General features: G+C 42.8%; 1 protein-coding gene across 2 annotated transcripts in view; it reads right to left on the bottom strand.

The window, feature by feature from the left end:
* The window catches only part of LOC119379031 (exportin-7-B), a 98,611-nt gene that overhangs the window by 40,882 nt on the left and 39,809 nt on the right, over nt 1–17,920 (bottom strand). For both annotated transcript variants that reach the window (XM_037648167.2, XM_037648168.2), the window contains exons 10-13: nt 16,216–16,321; nt 11,794–11,935; nt 7,253–7,471; nt 1,410–1,491 (exon numbers count right to left, since the gene is read on the bottom strand). In XM_037648167.2, the coding sequence (XP_037504095.1) occupies nt 1,410–1,491; nt 7,253–7,471; nt 11,794–11,935; nt 16,216–16,321 (549 nt within the window). The remainder of the gene's footprint in view (nt 1–1,409; nt 1,492–7,252; nt 7,472–11,793; nt 11,936–16,215; nt 16,322–17,920) is intronic.

Below are 17,920 nucleotides of genomic sequence, written 5' to 3'. Positions count from 1 at the left end.
CCAAGTACATTGTCCTCTGAGGAGGCCAGAGGCTTAACATGCCATGTTTCAGGAAATATCGCTGAGCTAAAGTCGACAAAATAAAAAAAAATACACTTTGAAATCTGTGATGTCATATGCGGAGATTTCAGTGCAAAATTCAAAAATGAAACTCTGACCTTGATTTGCTCCGCTAATAATCAACTTATGACGGTGAAATTAATGACAATAATTTTCAATGTGCACTTTATCAATCTATCAATCTAAACCGATTCATTGCTTCACCTTAGTGTCCCTTTACCATTTTGTCAGGCGCAAAAAATCTAGCGATGATTTCTGCTACAGGTTTTGTCAACTGAACTGGCCCACATGTAGGAACCACCAAAAAAAATTATTTCTTGTATATGAATACATCTAAAAACTGAGCGAGACAACACATGTCCCATTGGTCACTTGTGGCAATTAGAAAAGGTGGGACACACGCCGCCCCTTTCCCCACCTTGGACTTCATCTTTTCAGTTTCCGAAATTATTATGGCTGCTTATGAAATAGCTCAAAGCATGCAATGCAAAGATGCACTTGCCAGGTTCTACAAACAAGCTGTGTGTGTTTTTGCTGCAACAGATAGGGTTGGCGCATGGGTAGTGCTGTTTGCTCGTTCAATATGCCCATGCAACTCATACAACATGCTCTTCCACCTTGTTCTAGTCTTTTAGCTATCTATGAAAGCAGAAAACGTGAATGAGAACATCAAAATTGAAGTGAAATTTCTCTGGAAATGTCCATAAAAAACAAATGTGAACTGGGCTTGCCTGACCTAATGTGCAACCATTACATTCAGCATATTTGTAGGTAGCACAAAACAATGTCTCTATAACTGATGAAACTGCATTACGGGTGTGCAAGCAGAAATTTTTGCCCTTGCTGAACAGCTCATTCATGGCGAATGGGCTACCAAACACAGGCATGTGAAGAGCGACAGCGAAAAAGTAAGTAAGACAACCTGAGCTACTAGTGCCCCTCCCAATTCAAATAAAAACTACCAAATACAGTTGCTGTTATGTTTTACGTAATGGCACTACCTGTCTCTGTGGGCCTACATATGCCCCTGAGCACTTGAGGCCATGGGTGGGACATACATGTCCCAATGACCAACAAAAAGTTAAATGGGCAGCAACTCTGAATGCCCAAGCCGGGCGAAAAATTTCTTATGGCATAGTACTATTGAAATTCTATCCAAGCTGAAAGTTCATCATTCATTAATTTTCACATAATAAATAAACACCATTAGTGTGCTACAGAGGCTTGGCAATGTCCTTGACACACACAAGCAGCTGGTTCAAGTATGTCTCCTCTCAATTAGCAAACCTTCAAGAATAAGAACACATTTGATTCATTTCCTATAGGCAATTATCATAGCAGGTACGCACCACCAGATCCCGTAGCATTTGAAGTGGTAGGACACGGACTCCTGTTGCCACTGTTGTGGCCCAGAAAGGGGAAGTGCTCGCTCTGAAAGAGTGCAAGCCTTCAAAAAATGCACTCACGACACCCTTTCTACCAAGCACAACAAACAATGCAGACATCTTAAATGCACGTCATGTATTACAATACAGAGCTTGCATTGTATGAGCTACTTAAGTTACAGAAAGGTGGTGATGTTGCTTCAAAGTCTTCTTCAATGCACATTCTTGAAGATTCTCCACACTTTACACAGTAAATTTTCCATGCCACAGCAGCGTTGATCATTAGAGAAAGATAGGAGACGGTGGAAGCAGCATCAATGTTTGCTTATGAGAAAGTGACGCAATTAATGGCCAGCACTGCCATAAACGCTACAAACAGGGCCAGTTGGTGATAGAACTTCCTGAAAAATGCATTGCTTGTGGCGTAGAAAGATGCAGCCATGTGTAACTAGTGGACATAGAGAACATTTTGTTTCATCTGTGCCTTTTTTAAATAAACTTGCGTAGCTTTGCGTCCCTGTTCATACAGCCTCCATAGTGCATTGTGTTTCCATTGTCGGCTCCCATCTTTGGGCAACCATAAGCGGCACACTTTGCCATGCCATTGATTGGCACAGGCCTGGGAAGATTATTCCTGGGGTTTTACGATGCCAAAATCACAATATGATTATGAGGCGTAGTGGAGCCCTCCGTAGTGGAGGGCTCCGATAATTTCGATCACCTCTGATTCTTTAATGTGCACCTAAATCTAAGTACACCGACCACTAACACCTCCACCTGCATCAAAAATGTGACCACCGTAGCTAAGATAGAATGCACATATTTCAGATCAGCAGCTCAGCCCCGCAACCACTGCACCACCATGACTGCCGGCACAGAAAGATACCAGCAACTTCAATATCAATGCCATTCCAAAGTGTGGGATATCAAAGTACAGATATTTGTTTGGATGCTCAATCACACAAAGAAAATTGCCCATACCACATGGAAAAAAAAATAAAAGCTGCACAAACCTGTCTGATGCATTGCAACTTAAAAAAATTACCTGTCAAGAAAAGTTTGTGTTTAAAATGTTTGTTTCAATTTCTAAACAGACTGGCGAGTTATTGTATACCCATCTTTTTATTGTGCTCCCCCCCCCCCCCCCCCCCCCAATACCTTTTTTTTGGATTCCTCATAAGCAGGAAAGGTAGAATAGGAAAGAGAAGCAGTATAAAAAAAAAAACAAGAATATTGACTTTTGACCGATTAGGTAGATATTCTGCTGACAAACAACCTTCTAGCATTTCCTGATGAAAAGAATGCACTTAAGGCACATTGCCAGGAATTGGATGCCCATAAAGGGCTCTTTAAAGCTACCATGTTAAAAAATATCTCTACCCAAGTGCTTGACACCTAGTCCGCCATCTCCCCTATCGATAAAATCTACTATTAATATAAAGCAACCCCAAGGTAAATATGAATAGCATATTAAATCATAACCGTTCCACAGAAAGCTCGGAAACTTGATGCCCATTCAGTAAAATATTCACATTAATTTTTTTTATATTCCAGTTAACCTGTACAGCTATTTGGCAGCACTATTATAGTGATGGAATATTGGGCGAGTTGGCATAACTTCATGATAACTAACCATAACAAAAGCAAAAGTTGTGGAACAGTTGTTTGAACCAAAAACTGGAGTCCTGTTTGACTAAGAATATACCCTTAAATTCAAGATGTCAAAAGCTCCTCTCACAGATCATTCATTGTGTGTGCTAACTCTAAAATGATAGAGGACTGAAATTGGCAGATTGTACTGTAGTTACCCATCCTAGTTGCCACCGTTGCATTTGTAACAGCCTATGCCTCGAATTTAATACAGTAAAGTCATAAGAGCAAACATTTTAAACACAGTATAACTGTATTCCACACGGCTGTTTTCATGTGATGAACTTCAATTGATAGCAGCTATGCTCCCTTCTTTTCCTTTCATATGTGCCTAATGTGCTGTCGCTACCACGAGACTAATTAGTGACAAAATTCAATCACAATCCAAGGAACACAACACTGTTCCCTAAGATTTGAGAGTAATGTCAAATCACTGCAGACTGTTGGGACACGATGATTATATTAAGTATGAGCTCATTAATACAATTAATAATAACATCTGGGGTTTTATGTCACACTCCACTACAGACACTGTAGTGGAGGGCTCCAGAAATTTCAACCATCTGGTGTTCTTTAATGTGCACTGAAATCACACAGTACGCAAGCTTCTAGCATTTCACCCCCATCGAAATGCGACTGCCCGGTCTTCCGGACATGCTCGAAAATTCGGACGCTTTTACGGCACCATCACCAGCCCCATAGACATCAATGTATAAGAACGTCCAAAATTTGGGATGCTGAAACTCTTCAGCGTCCGACTTTTTGGACTTTCTGCCCAAATTGCAGGTCTGAAAGGCAATAATTGAAGCCCCTACCTCTGCCGTGTCTATCACCTCGCAGTTTCAAACCAGCACTTTCGCGAGTCGATCTGTTTGCAACAGTACCAGAGTCCGAAAGTCAGCTTTGCCACGATGCCAAAGTGTTTCGGGTGAAGCTGACCAGAAATTTAAAGGGGACGCTATCACAGCGTCGTGCGGCGATGTTTTTACAGATAAGCAGCGGAAATACACGGAGGCGTGACGGTGGCAGGTGGCAAACGCACCAGTACGGCTTAATCGCTGACAACCCTTACGATAAGCATCTTCAGTTAACTGCTCGGTAGTGCATGTGGCCTAGCACAGTTGCATGCGTACTGCACGCATTTAATTGGTGAGAACCCAAACGCGCCGCGCCGCCATTCATGCTGCCTCTTTGTGCGAGACCGCTAAGTGCACTGCACAGACGCGTTGCCTTCACGTATGAAACCAACTCGCCATTGCCGTGCCCGTGTGCAGTTAGGAACGGAGTGGGCATCACGAACACTTTCATGACAAATGCATGCGTACGGTACAGCAACAGTGGAGCGACGGCGTCAGCTTAGTTGGCGATGTGCTGCACACAACTAGAAACGATCAACTTCACACGGCAGCAAATTGCGTATCGGCGGAGATTCGCCGATGCTTGCGCAAGCGCATCGGGGAAAGCCGGACGAGTCGTCCGTTCTTCCGCGCCATCGTTTCCAAAGGCTCCATGCGAGAGAGCAGTAATCTATTCCACGCTTTGCTGGTATCAGCGGCGCTCATCACGAGATGCAAATTTGCAAGTAAGTGGCGGTTGGCACGTAGCTAAGCGGGGTTTGCGGCAGGTACCGAATGCATTTGCGAGAGCCTGGGCGCGCACCAAAATGCCTGATAAGTGTACTGGAAGAAATTAAAGCTATTTTGGACATGGTTGTAGCGACTTGACCGCTTGAGCAGAATAAAATAGCATGAATTCCTTTTTACGGACGATTTCGTGGTCCCTAGGGAGTCTGAAAAATCGGACATTGACTGTACGCGTCTCCTGACACACACTGCCACTATTAACAAAGAAATAAATGTAATCCCACAGCAAATATTGCCTAAGGCACCCACTGCAAGGCTTTCTTCTAGCCAAAGTGCAGAAAAGATTCAGCTCTTTCGCACCACCATCCGATGGCGTGCGCTGGCAACGCCGAGAACCATTTTGAAACTATTGCAAGGTCTGGAACACAGAGACTGACACAGCAAAAGAACGGACGGACACATGCATCAGTTTTCCACGATACATGCGTGCATGTCAGTACAATGACCTACTGAGCAAAGAATGACACCATTTCAATGAAACATGGCGCTGCCATACTGAGCAAAGATTGACACCATTTCACTGAAACATGGCGTTGCCATCTGATGCCGATTGCCCTTGCTGGTTGCTTGCAGTGAGTCGCCTACTCTGCTCATGCCATCACTGCCAGGCTGCTTGCTGTACCATATGTGCACGTTTGCCGTGGGAGTGTTCTCTGTACACGACCCGCTCCAGACTATGAGCAGGTGCGGCGAGCACCTTGATGGGTCAACGCAGCGACAATGAGCTTTTTGTATGCAACGCGCACTCCACGTCTCTGCGATGTTCTAGCAGCCCTGCACGATGTGGCAACAGTGGACGGAGGAACATTTGGGCTGCTGCCTAACAAAAGCGTTTAGTACACTTACAAGAACAGCGTTACACTTGCTGTAACGTATGCATGAGGTTTCTCGGAGCCCGTGCCACTCAACTTGGCAATAGCGAGCTACAGCGATGCGCACTTGGAAGCGATCCCACACAACGAGGTGGCAGTGATTGGCGGCACGGCGGGCTTGGGTGGTCACTTATTAAAAGCCTGCAGTACACATAGAACAGCGCTTCGCCACATGAGCGGCTGAGTGGGTGGTGTAGCAAGCACATAGCTAAGATGATGCTTATTGTGATAGGGTTCCCAGCTACGAGTCACACTGGTGCGTTCGTCGGTGGCCACCCTGTCACCTTCGTTCTTTTGTGATGCTTATCTGAAAAGGCATTGCCGCAATCACGCAGAAGTTGGAATCGCTGATTGACTGGTCTCTTCACTTACAGAAAACACTGAAGATCTTTCATGGCACAGTGCGTTGTCAGCAAGTTGACGGTTGAGCGAGTTGGGTTACCACGGTGCGTACTACGTGGCAGGCATAGGACAAGCCACTATGGCTTAAGCAGTCAGCAAATACATTAGGCTGTGTGAGGCTTGGTCAGGGATTCGTCGCAACTATGTTTTAAGTGTCAGTACATTTAAAGCAGGTACATATTAACAAGGTTTTACTGTTTCTGGGTGCAAAAACGTGAGAGGAGCAAGACATCTGATGTAGTTTTGAAGTTTCGGTGTAGAAGGCAAAGCAGTGGATGTGAGTCAATTTTACACACACAATCCATGTCAAAAATGGTGTTCACTGTCAGCGGGAGGCACTTTAATAAGCAGCGAATTCAAAATCAAATCCCGTTTTGTTTGTGTTTTCTGGTTTGTACGTGTGTGCACACACAACCCCATATTGGCCTTTACTAAGAACTAATCATAATAACAATAATATCTGGGGCTTTGCGTCCCAAAACCACGATATGATTATGAGGGACGCCATAGTGGAGGGCTCTAGAAATTTTGACGATCTGGTGTTCTTTAACGTGCACCTGAATCCAAGTACACGGGCCTCAAGCATTTCGCCTCCATCGAAATGCAGCCGCCACGGCCAGAATTCAGTCCCACGACCTTCGGGTCAGCAGTCGAGCACCATAACCACTAGACCACCATGGTGGGTTTTACAAACTACAATGATTACTTGAAAATAGTGAACAACCATGTCATAAACCTTTTAAATATAGTTCCATTTTTTAACTTCTACACAATTTTAAATTGCCTTGTCACACAACACTGTTAGCAGCATTCCATTCTTTTAACTAGCTATAAAATGGCCACGAAGTGCTTCCATTTTAATGCATAAACAGAAGCTTGTCTCAAGGCATTAGAACAGGTTACTTAAGTCTATAGTAACAAAATATAGCGAAAATACAGTGCAAAGATAAGGAAGCAACAGGAAAGCCTTAAAAAAAATTAATGCTAAAGCAAACAGGTATGTGCACAATGCTGCACTCCTATCTTCCTCTTTCGCCCTCACCCCTCTTTACCCATCTTTACCCACCCCTCTTTACCCATCTTTACTCCTCACCCCTCCATACTCCAAGGTGCTGGGCCGTGCCTTCATGATGGGACACAGAATATAAGGACCTCCTCTAATCTTTCCCAAACTACTCATGATCATTATCCATACAAAATTAAAAAGTGGGAAATGGAAGAGGCAGGCCAACAAACTTACTGTGTGATTGGAGAGCATGAACTGCACTTCCTCCAGTTTAACCAGTTTCCTCACTGATGAGTAACCAACACTCAAGTCACTCAACAGCTGAAGTGTCTTGCTCACAATAGCATCACTGTAGCTCCAATACTTCAAGTTGGTTATAATTTTACGAACAAACACACTTAGCACCATGGAGTCATCAGAAAGACCAAGGACCTCTGATAGACGACGATACACCTGGAACAACCAATTTCACAGCATGAATTGCAAGTCAAGTAAAAGCAGACACTGCTAAACATGTGCTAAATAAGCAGTGATAGTATATATGTCCGACCACAATCAGAAGCAGATTTCACATCAGGGTGCCTACCAAGTTGACATATTCATGTTCCCCGAGTTTACCAGGTTACCCAAAGTTACCAGCGATACTTATGCAACGCCACACAGAACCTTTTCCTGTCACTCAAATTTTAGCGGTGGTTCGATGTCATACATGACATTTCTGTTCAGGTAACAGAACTCTCCTGCATGTGACGGAGACCAAAAGTTCAGCTGCTGCACTGTTTAGGGTATGGAAATACGCACCACTGCAGCGTGCGAAGTGACCTTCAAGCCATCTATGGCTTCAACGCAAACTTTGTGATAACACAACACATATAAAGGCATGAGCCGTCTGCTAATCCTTGTCAAGATACAGTGCGCGCAACTAACAGTAACCACGGCCGGCCGGTCATGGTATGCAATTTCTGCCGGAGTCACACAGCCCCCCCTACAAGACCTCTCCACGTGGCTTTCACGTGATGGAGACGGCCGGCGGCGTCTACTCTCCATTTGAGCTGTGATCGTCGGTATCCCTCGCACACTTTCACTCACACACAGAACATACAATGCGCAGGATGATGTTATCAATCTGGGCTTTATTGCGATATTGTCCCTTTGTTGAGCTGCCTGTGTGACACCCTACCCCACACCCCTTAACCCCCCTCCCGTAGGTTAAAATGGACACTTCCATCAAGGCAGCGCGCAGGAAGAGCTTGCTTGGGACTCGTATTGGAAAGCAGAAGTGTGGCAACTAGTCTAGGCCACAATGTTTCCTGCCACCTACCTGGAGCTTTACAGTCTTGGAAACAGGAAAACAAAAGGGAGGGGAGGGAGGGCATCTAAGAGCGCCACATGAAGCACAATCTCTGCATTGCATCGCATCATCATTGACGGCACCAGGAAGTGTCCGCTATGAACTCGCTTCAAAATTCAAGGCATCGCAATTCTTTTCGCCATTTTGCTTGCTTCCACGGTCTCTAGACAGCACAGAGTGGGAAGCGGTGGCTGTGGAGAGGATGTGCTTCATACAAGCCAGAAAAGCGTGCCTTCTCTGTCACTTGAGCCAGCATTACCGCGACTAATTCCCTTTAAATAAATTTACAGCTAATTTTCCCTGATAGAAACACAAGTTCCCCAAGTTTTCCCCTAGTACTTCCATACTATTCAACATCCCTGAGAATTTCTGGTTTTCCTGGTTTTCCCAGCTGGTAGACACCCTGAAAATTGTTAAAGAATGCATACACAGAGTGCACATATGGACGTGCCTTGTTTGAATTTACTTAGGTCACCTTCATTTAAAAGCCTACTAGTCACTTACAAAGGTAAAAAAAGCAAAACACTTACAAAAAACACAGACTGAAACACAGAAAGAAAAGTCATATGAAACATACAGAAAGCCAGATCATAGCAAAGTTCTTAACATAGAAGTAACAAAAATTTGCTAGAGCAATAGGAGAAAGCTACTACACTCAAACCTGCATATATCGAACTCACAAAAAAGGGGAATTAGTTTGATATAACATACAATTCAATATAAATCTTTTAAAGAATTTACCAGATATTTGGTGCGCACATTGGCTTCACAGCATTACTACACAATAAAGCAGGGAAGGCGGCTTTACAGCAATATGCGGGGACTTTCTTTTCTTTGTCTGCATGCAGGTACTCGCGCTCACCGCACAGTGAGGAGGTGCATTCGCACATTCCTCCTCGCACAGTGAGGAGGTGCATTCGGCCAGGAGGAAAGATGAGCCGACGAACGGAGCATAGTGAAGGAAAGAGTGAAATGAGTGAGGGCCTCTCTTGTATCACCAAACATGTGAAGTAACTCCGCTATTACGGCACCGTTTCAAAAAATTCTCACGGCTACATGTTCATCGTAGACTCATGGACAACTGCAATACCACAACTAAAGCATTGCCATGTTCGAAAAGCGTTAGATATAAAAGATAATTTGTAGGCTTGTGCGAATAGTAAATTTTAGGTTTGAAGCGAATTCGAATGGTATATATCACATTTATAAAGAAAAATGAGCATATCTGTCATGACCCAACCAACCTGCACGTTTTTTTTTTTAATTCTAACAAGGCATACGCAAATGTCATTCTTTTTGGTTCAGAAGAAGTGGAAGCAACTTCGAATAGTAGCAGGATTTAGCTTTCGGTAGAATGCAAATGATAACCTGTAAAATATGTTACGTTTTAAAATTTACTATACTTGGAGCATATAAGCCGGTATAACAAGTTTTTAAACTTAAAAAATGATGAATCGATGTGAGGGTAATGTGTTCATTTAACCTTAATTCGCGGCAGTGCAGATTTTCTCTGGAAAGGTGTATTCACGGTATAGCACCCCTCCACTGCAGTGAAACCATCTTTACAGAAGGTTACTAGCGAACCGTGCGGATCATTCCTGGAAAGGTGCATTCACGGTATAACACCCCTGCAATGCAGTGAAACCACCTTTACAGGGGGGTTATAAGTGCACTAATGTACACCTACTCGTTCATTTCGAATACTTCGAAACTTTCAATAATTTAAATTCGAATCGAAGCGAATTCGAATACTGTATTATTCGTTCGAATATTCGAAGTGCTCGAATATTTGCACAAGCCTAATAATTTGATCTACCCGAGTTCGATATACAGTAAAAGCTTGTTAATTCGACTCTCGTTAATTCAGAAAATCGGTTAATTTGGACACGTCATCTGGCCCCTGTAAATATATACATCACTCTATGAGACTGGGCGCTCATTATTTCGGACAGATTTGACCGCAAATCGGATAATTCGGCAACTACAGGCTGCTGGCGAGGCTCGAAAACAAAAAAAGAACAATTCGGAACAAAAGTGAAGCTTAAACGCAGCATCACCATGGACATCAATTATCAACTTGGCTTGACTTGAGACTGGTTGAACGTCTTTTCTTCGCATGTGGGTTTGGCGGTGCCATTTTGTTGCTTTGTTCCCATTGGTGGGATGCATCGTTGAACGCCGTTTTATCGAGGAACGATTCGGTATGGCTCCTTTAGCTGGATCGTTGCTGGTGCTTTTGTGCTGACTTCTCGTGTGAATGCACTCTCCGCCGATGGCAATGCCGGCGAAGCGGCCCAAGCACAAGGCCAAGGACTTCACCACAAAAGTAGAAATTTTGTGTGCCCTGAAAAATGAGCTCTCCCGACAAGAAGTTGCTCCTGTGCCATGATGTCGGCAAACAATACGACGTGAGTCTCCTGAGCGCAGTTAGCATTCTTGCGTATGTGTGGCAGAACATGCCTGCACACGCCATTGCCAACTGTTTTCAGACACAGTGGCTTTGTTGTACCCGACTCCAGCGATGCCGCAGTGGCCGAAGTGTCGCTGGACGACGGTGCTGATGACGGGCAGGATTTCAGAAGTATTATGCCTGTTGCAGTGACACTTGACGATTATATCGGCATTGATGATGGTGTTGCCGCTGCCGGCTCTCTGACTGATGAGCAAATCATCAAGGAAGTGATGCATGGCGACGAATCCGAGAAAGAAGAGCCTGAAGAGGAGCAGCCGCACCATGAGCCACATAGGACCCCTCTTACTGTGAAGGAAGAAGCGGAAGCCCTCGTCGTCCTTGAAGAATTTTGTTTTGGCACTGCAGACAGCATGCGAGCTGCTGAGCACCTTGAAGGACTCAGAAAAAGTGTGTCCGTGTGAATTTCTGCTCGAAAACAGGCAAGCATCCGCGATTACTTTGTAAAGTAAAGGTATGTTGAAAAAACTCTTGCATTTATTTTGTTTATTTCGACCATTTGATAATTCGGACATTCGGTTAATTCGGACATTTTTTCCGGTCCCTAGAAATCCGAATTAAAGAGCTTTTACTGTAGTCTGGTTTGACTGCATATGCTTTTGCATCTTTATCACATTGACTTTTTATCGCTGCAGAATAAGTGGCACATGTAGATTCACAGCAGTGATAAAGCTATACTATTCTGGGAAATGTCAAAAAGAATTAGCAATTATACGGCCACCTACACTTTGTCAGGGGAATGGTGCGATGTCTGTGGATGCAATACAAAAGCAATGATGAGGTCATATCTGTGTCAAAAAACATTCATTGCAAAATCACAAAAGTTTTACTGCAATATGTCAAAAAACACAAATAATAATATAGTACTAAATTTAGTAAAGCAACAACCTCCTGCTTTTTCATCGCAATTGAGCATCCTCCAGATCCACACACGAGCAACAGCAAGGCACACACCTTGGATGTTTTTGGAACTTGATCACCAACATATATCTTGCGAAACTGCTCAAAGAAACTTAGGAGAGCCAGCTCCAACTTTTCTCCAGAGCAAGAACCCAATGGGAGTCGGGAGTCTCTCAGCTGCATCAACTGCAGAACCCTACAAGAACGTAACAAAGGCACAGTTACTTATGACCGAGTTGGTTTGACAATTGGAAAATTGAATATAATCTAACCTGGTCCCCTACCTTGTTTCTAGCACAATAATGACTGTGGCTGCCTTCTACTTTTTATGAAACGGTGGAACTGCGAGGGGTAATTTTCCTTGTTTTAGTCACTGAATTATACCCAAGACACATGCAGCCCAAGCTTTTACGACGGATGAAGACATTCTTGCTTAAAAATCCAGTGCCGCTGAAGCGAGAGTGTCATCAATGCACTAACATCATGAAACTCACGAGGATGGTTGCAAAGTACCACCCCAAGAACTGTAGTCAATACTGTATTTCAACCTGCAGTTACAAAATATCTCGGCTGTATATTAGTTGTATACGAGCTTATCTCAGTTTACATACAAATGGTATTTCTTTGTCAGTTAAAAGTAACTGTAATGCTCCATCCTTAAGGCCGTGCCACACAGGCACAGAAAATGGCATTAAAAACTTCATAATGCCTTAATATTTAATGCCATTTGCACGGTGCCACACAGGAAAATCAAATGGCATTAGTCTTAATGCCATTCGTCACCTAATGCCTTCGCTAGAACTCATTCGAGTGAGAAATGCATACTCTCGATGCCAAAGCTTGCTCAATGTAATACATATAAAACATATGAAATAGCATCTATCGCATGAAAAATATTTCATACATAACTTTTAACACATAGCACATTATTTCCCAGTTGCATTATATCGAAATTCACTACATAATTACTATGGCTTCGACATGACAGCGCCGTGTCAGATTCTAGGCTTCGGATTCAACGTGCAATGGCCAAAGTTGCTGTGGTTGGTTGCAATGTTGTAAAAGACAGGAACAAAGTCAAGCTAATGGCAACATAATATGCTTACTTCTACATTTCACTATTCGTGAAAGCAGAGTAGAGTTGTTAAAATGCGTGTTTATATTTTATCATTACCATAAAATTGCTCATTTCAAAGGTGACTGTTATTAACATCATCAGGTCAAATGCCATTAAATTTAGACGTGTGGCAGCTCGGCTGAAAAAAATGTCATTCAGGATCTTAATACCTTAACTACTGAATGTCATTTTTAGTGCCCATGTGGCGCCGGTATTAACCCTTTTGCTGTCACTGATGTACCGGTACCTTCTCGGGGTTCCCCCTCGCAGTGTCACTGACATACCGGTATGTTCTCCGTTATGCGCTCAAAGTTTCCGCCGAAGCGCGAAACTGGTGTATTTTGCGTGATTGTACTGGTTGCGCCACCTCTTGAATCTATCTAGAAGCACGTATTTTCGCTTCTCACTGGGTTGGTACGTGTACTGAACAGTACGGAGCGATCACACCCACCCTTTGCTGGAGAGCATGGCCGCTCCGCGCGCGCTACTCTCACAAATGGAGCGACTATGCAGCACGCACGTGATTACATGTACAAGGGTTGTTCTGCCATCTGCCTCAGGTTTGCAGGGCTTTTTTTTATTATTATTCTGTTGACGTGTCTGCTGCGGCGCGTTAAGGTCAGGGGCGCTCGGCGTTGCCTCCCCAATAGACCAAAACATGACTCGATCACTGCTTTCGCTCACTCGGCATGGCCTCGCTTGCTGCTATCAGCAGCAAGCAAGGTTATTGTATCCCCTTTCCATCATTATCTGTCATGTTGACTTCACAACATACCATTTCTCTGCGTCTGAAGTAGGCTTGTGCGAATATTCAAGCACTTTGCAGTATTCGAACTTGCTTCGACACGACTTTAAATTCTAGGAAATTTCGAAGTATTCAAAGTGAACGAATAGACAAATATAAACCGCATATAACCCCCTGTAAAAATTGTTTCACTGCAGCGGAGGGGTGCTGTACAGTGAATACCCCTGTCCAGAGGAAATGCACACTGCTGCGAAGCCACACTTCAAGGTTAAATGAACATACTATTACCCTCGCATCAATTCATCATTTTTAAAGTTTAAAAGCTCGTTATACCGGCTTATATGTTCTAAGTATAGTAAATTTTAAAACGTAACATATTTTACAGGTTATCACTTGCATTCTACCGAAAGTCAAATCCTGCTACTACTCTAAGTTGCTTCCATTTCCCTTTGAACCAAAAAGAATGACATATATGCATATGCCTTGTTTCAACTTTAAAAATACTGTGCAGGTTAGTTAGGTCATGACAAATATGCTCATTTTTCTTTATAATATGTGATATATACTATTCGAATTCACTTCGAAATTATTCGAACAAATTACTATTCGCTTTGAATTCACTTCGGACCTAAAATTTACTATTCGCACAAGCCTAGTTTGAAGCTTCCCTGATATTCCCGAAACCAAGCCAACAATGGGGGTGCATCACGGCCAGAACCACCCAACAGTGAAAGGGTTAAAGTTTGTGCATATTTGTTTCAAATAAAATGTTGTGGAATTCTAGGGCTGTTTTTCACAAGGCTACCTTACTACTCTAGAGCTGCTTTGAAAATGGCTGCCTTACTATTCGAAAACTATTCGGAGAATATTCAATTTGTATTCGTGTTCGATTCGGTGTCATTGCTATTCGATTTGTATTCCATTTGGTTAAAAAATTCACTGTTCGCACACCTCTTGTGCACATGACAGCATCGGTGTCGCACCACTTAAGCAACACATGTGGTCTTGATGACAAGCTGCGGCAGCAGAATTTGCACGATAGCTTCGCTTATGCCATATTACCATAGAGCATTAAACCTGCATTTCTTTCAGCTTTATGCATGAGGTACAGGCCTTGCGAAGACAGCTTCCCCGGTGCGGTATTTCAGGCTCAGCAAAATAATTTTCTCGCGTTAATGAAAGCTGTTTTTTTTATTGCTGTATTATTATTAAAACATGCTTGCCGCACTTTCCGTGTAAAAAATCCTCCTCCAACTGCAGTTGGCATACCAGGTGAAATGTAAATTTAACGAAGTTTCGATGTAATGCAGTAAATCGTCAATTTTACTTCATTACCTTGAGGTTTAACTGTAATATAAACAATCCTTTCTTTTAACAGTTTGTTTATTTTGCACCATAAAACAAAAATGAAAAGGCTATTTCTGCCATTTCAGGCTTTTTATAACAGTGTCACACAGGCGTTTGGAAGGCCTTCCAATCTATAGTCTATTGACTCAACGGCCAAGCACAATCTGCTACACGAGGGGTTTCGAAGGCCATTGGGTCAATAGTCTATTGAGTCAACAGAGCACCCCACAACTCTATCAAATCTTCAATGGACACTGGGCAACGGAAGTGGAAACAGCGCGAACGTGCCCTCTCATTCAGTGTGCTTGTACTCATGATTAGAAAAAGAAAAATTTAACCAGTATGCTTTAAAAGCAGTATGTATATGTGAGCTTTATGAATTATTTAATAAAGTATTTTCGCCACTTGAAATGTGCGGACTGCACATATTCTCAACAACAGCAACATGCTTGTCTTCATCACGTCATCTTGCCGTGTCTCACTCGCCACAGTTTCACTGCTCCACAACTTGAAAACTAAATATGTATTCATAACTATGAATAAACGATTTATTGAAATGTTTAAACAAAAACAACAGACATGTTTGTGCTTTTAAGTAGATTTATATTATGTAACTTTCGGCTCACATGAATACGAAAATGATGATTTGCAGCACCACACAATTTTTCCGAGAAACGCCTCAAACACTCAACGGCCATTCAAAGCTGCCGTGTAGCAGCGTGACAACTCTATCGAGTTGATAAAGTTGTGGCATTTCAATGGCCATCGACTGGATGGCATTTCAAAAGTGCCCATGTGACAGGTATTAACAATGATGAACTGTATAATGAACTTTCACAAGTGAATTTTTCACATCCTATTAAATTCATGGCCGTTAGCATTTCAGGTTTCATGTAAACTGCATGTCCACATGCTGGCCAGGCGCTCTGCACTTTGCTAACATCAAAATGCGGCCATCGTGGCTGGGGATTGAACCCACACCCAATGCTATAGCCCCTAAGCCACCATGGCAGACAACAATTATTTACCACGTGATAATCTATCCAGCAAATAACATAATAACATAATCTATCCAGCAAATACTCTTATGAGTTGTTTCATGCAGTGCTCCACAACAGTTGTTCTATGGGCTCGTTCAAGCAAGTGCACTTTACCAACTATGACTCTGCTTTTTACAGTACACCTCTGCAGTCAATCTAATGGTCATCATAAACCTTCAGCACTATATGAGCACAATGAACTAGCAGAAACAATTTTCAGCGCCCACCTGCACACCAGTTCCCCATCCATGGCATCATGGTCGTCAGCTGTTGAGAATGAAGCACGGCCGCCTATGGCAGCGCCAATGATGTACACCAACCAAGAAAGCTGTCCTGTAAATTTGTGAGCACCAAAAAGAATAGTGGGTTACAATGTATTCCCTCTACAAGTTATTTGTTCTTCTTAAAAGAAACCTTGCTTGTTAAAGCAAGGTTTGGGAGGGCTTTAAATATACAGTTAAACCTTTATACAGGGGTGAGACGGCTGAAATCGATTTGGGAGCAGTTTTGGGAGCAGCAAAATTTCAATTTAGGAGCAGGAGAACCTTGTTTGGGAGCAGTTAGCGGCATTTATTATGTCGTTTTTGGGGCTTGAAAAAACAAATTTGTAGTAACTTGAAGGAACAAGCGCATATTTTAATCGGCTTAGAATACACATAACATTCAAAGAGCCTTTGGAGAAAGCTTTTTTTAACAGATTATTGCCAGGTATGAACTACACTACCTTTTTACAAACTATGCAATTTATATAACCCTGGTAACAACATATGAAATAGATAAAAAAAAAGTTTTTCCAAGTAGGTTCACTTCACATTTGAAAATAAGAAAAGAAAAAACATCACACTTCTCAAATAATAAAAACAAGTCACAGTTTCACCGCAAGGGCGAAGCAATGAATGCGATAGCAACAAATTGTAGTGTTACACGAAGTCCACAAGTGTTGAAGATTGGGCGAGTTGGTTCGTCGTACTTGAAATGGTATAGCGCATTACGGGGAAGAAGAAACTGCCTAGCAGACCGACACAAGAGGACAGAGCGCTACTAGCGCTCTGTCCTCTTGTGTCGGTCTGCTAGGCCGTTTCTTCTTCCCCGTAATGCGCTATACCATTTCAAGTTACACGAAGTAAGGCTGGCAGCTAACTGTTTTGTATCCGATCTCGTGTAACTATAAAACGATGGTGTAAGAAAATACGGCCGCTCCAGGGAGCTATGTTCTCCGCATAGTCACTTCGCTTTGAGAGCGCAGCACGTAGAAGCGTATACGAGCCGCCCGCCCCGCTGTGATGGCTTTCGAGCAGTGTTGTAGGCGTTACTGAAAAAAAGTAACTAAATACGTTACTCGCTACACTATAAAAAAAGGAACGCGTTACCGCCCTACGTTACCTACAAAAAAATGTAACGGGTTACCGTTACCGTTACCGAAAAAAAGTAACGGACGTTACCTCTGCCATTACTCCGCAATCATAAATTTTAATCGATGTGTCTTTGCTGCAGGAACCTACAATAACAATGATTTAAATCTGAAATTTATGTTTCACATAAAACTTCTACCCCAAACAACGAATATACCCAAAATGCTGATTTAACGAGTATTACTTGCACAAATGTACCGGACGTTAGCAATGGTATAGTGGCTTAAAGATGCCTTTAGAGTTACGTGTGATGGCTTCTGACTCTGACACATGGTGAAGCCATTTTTCTCAGTGTGACATTATACAGAATATGAGATTCAATCCCCAACGCTATTCGCAAAGAAAGCATCAATGAAATCTCAAGAAATTTACAATAATTCTGATGGTGTGCTTCTGCTAGCAAAATAGATGCGCGAATTTTGTAGTAGTAAAGAAATGCTGAAATGGACTAGTCCCGTAAAAAAATATCTGTGCATAAACAATTTTGTTCGCTTTAACAGTGTATAATTACCGCAAAAAT

Source organism: Rhipicephalus sanguineus, chromosome 1, assembly GCF_013339695.2.
Source record: "Rhipicephalus sanguineus isolate Rsan-2018 chromosome 1, BIME_Rsan_1.4, whole genome shotgun sequence".
NCBI classification, from domain to species: domain Eukaryota; kingdom Metazoa; phylum Arthropoda; class Arachnida; order Ixodida; family Ixodidae; genus Rhipicephalus; species Rhipicephalus sanguineus.
This window is presented reverse-complemented; position numbering and strand designations above follow the sequence as displayed.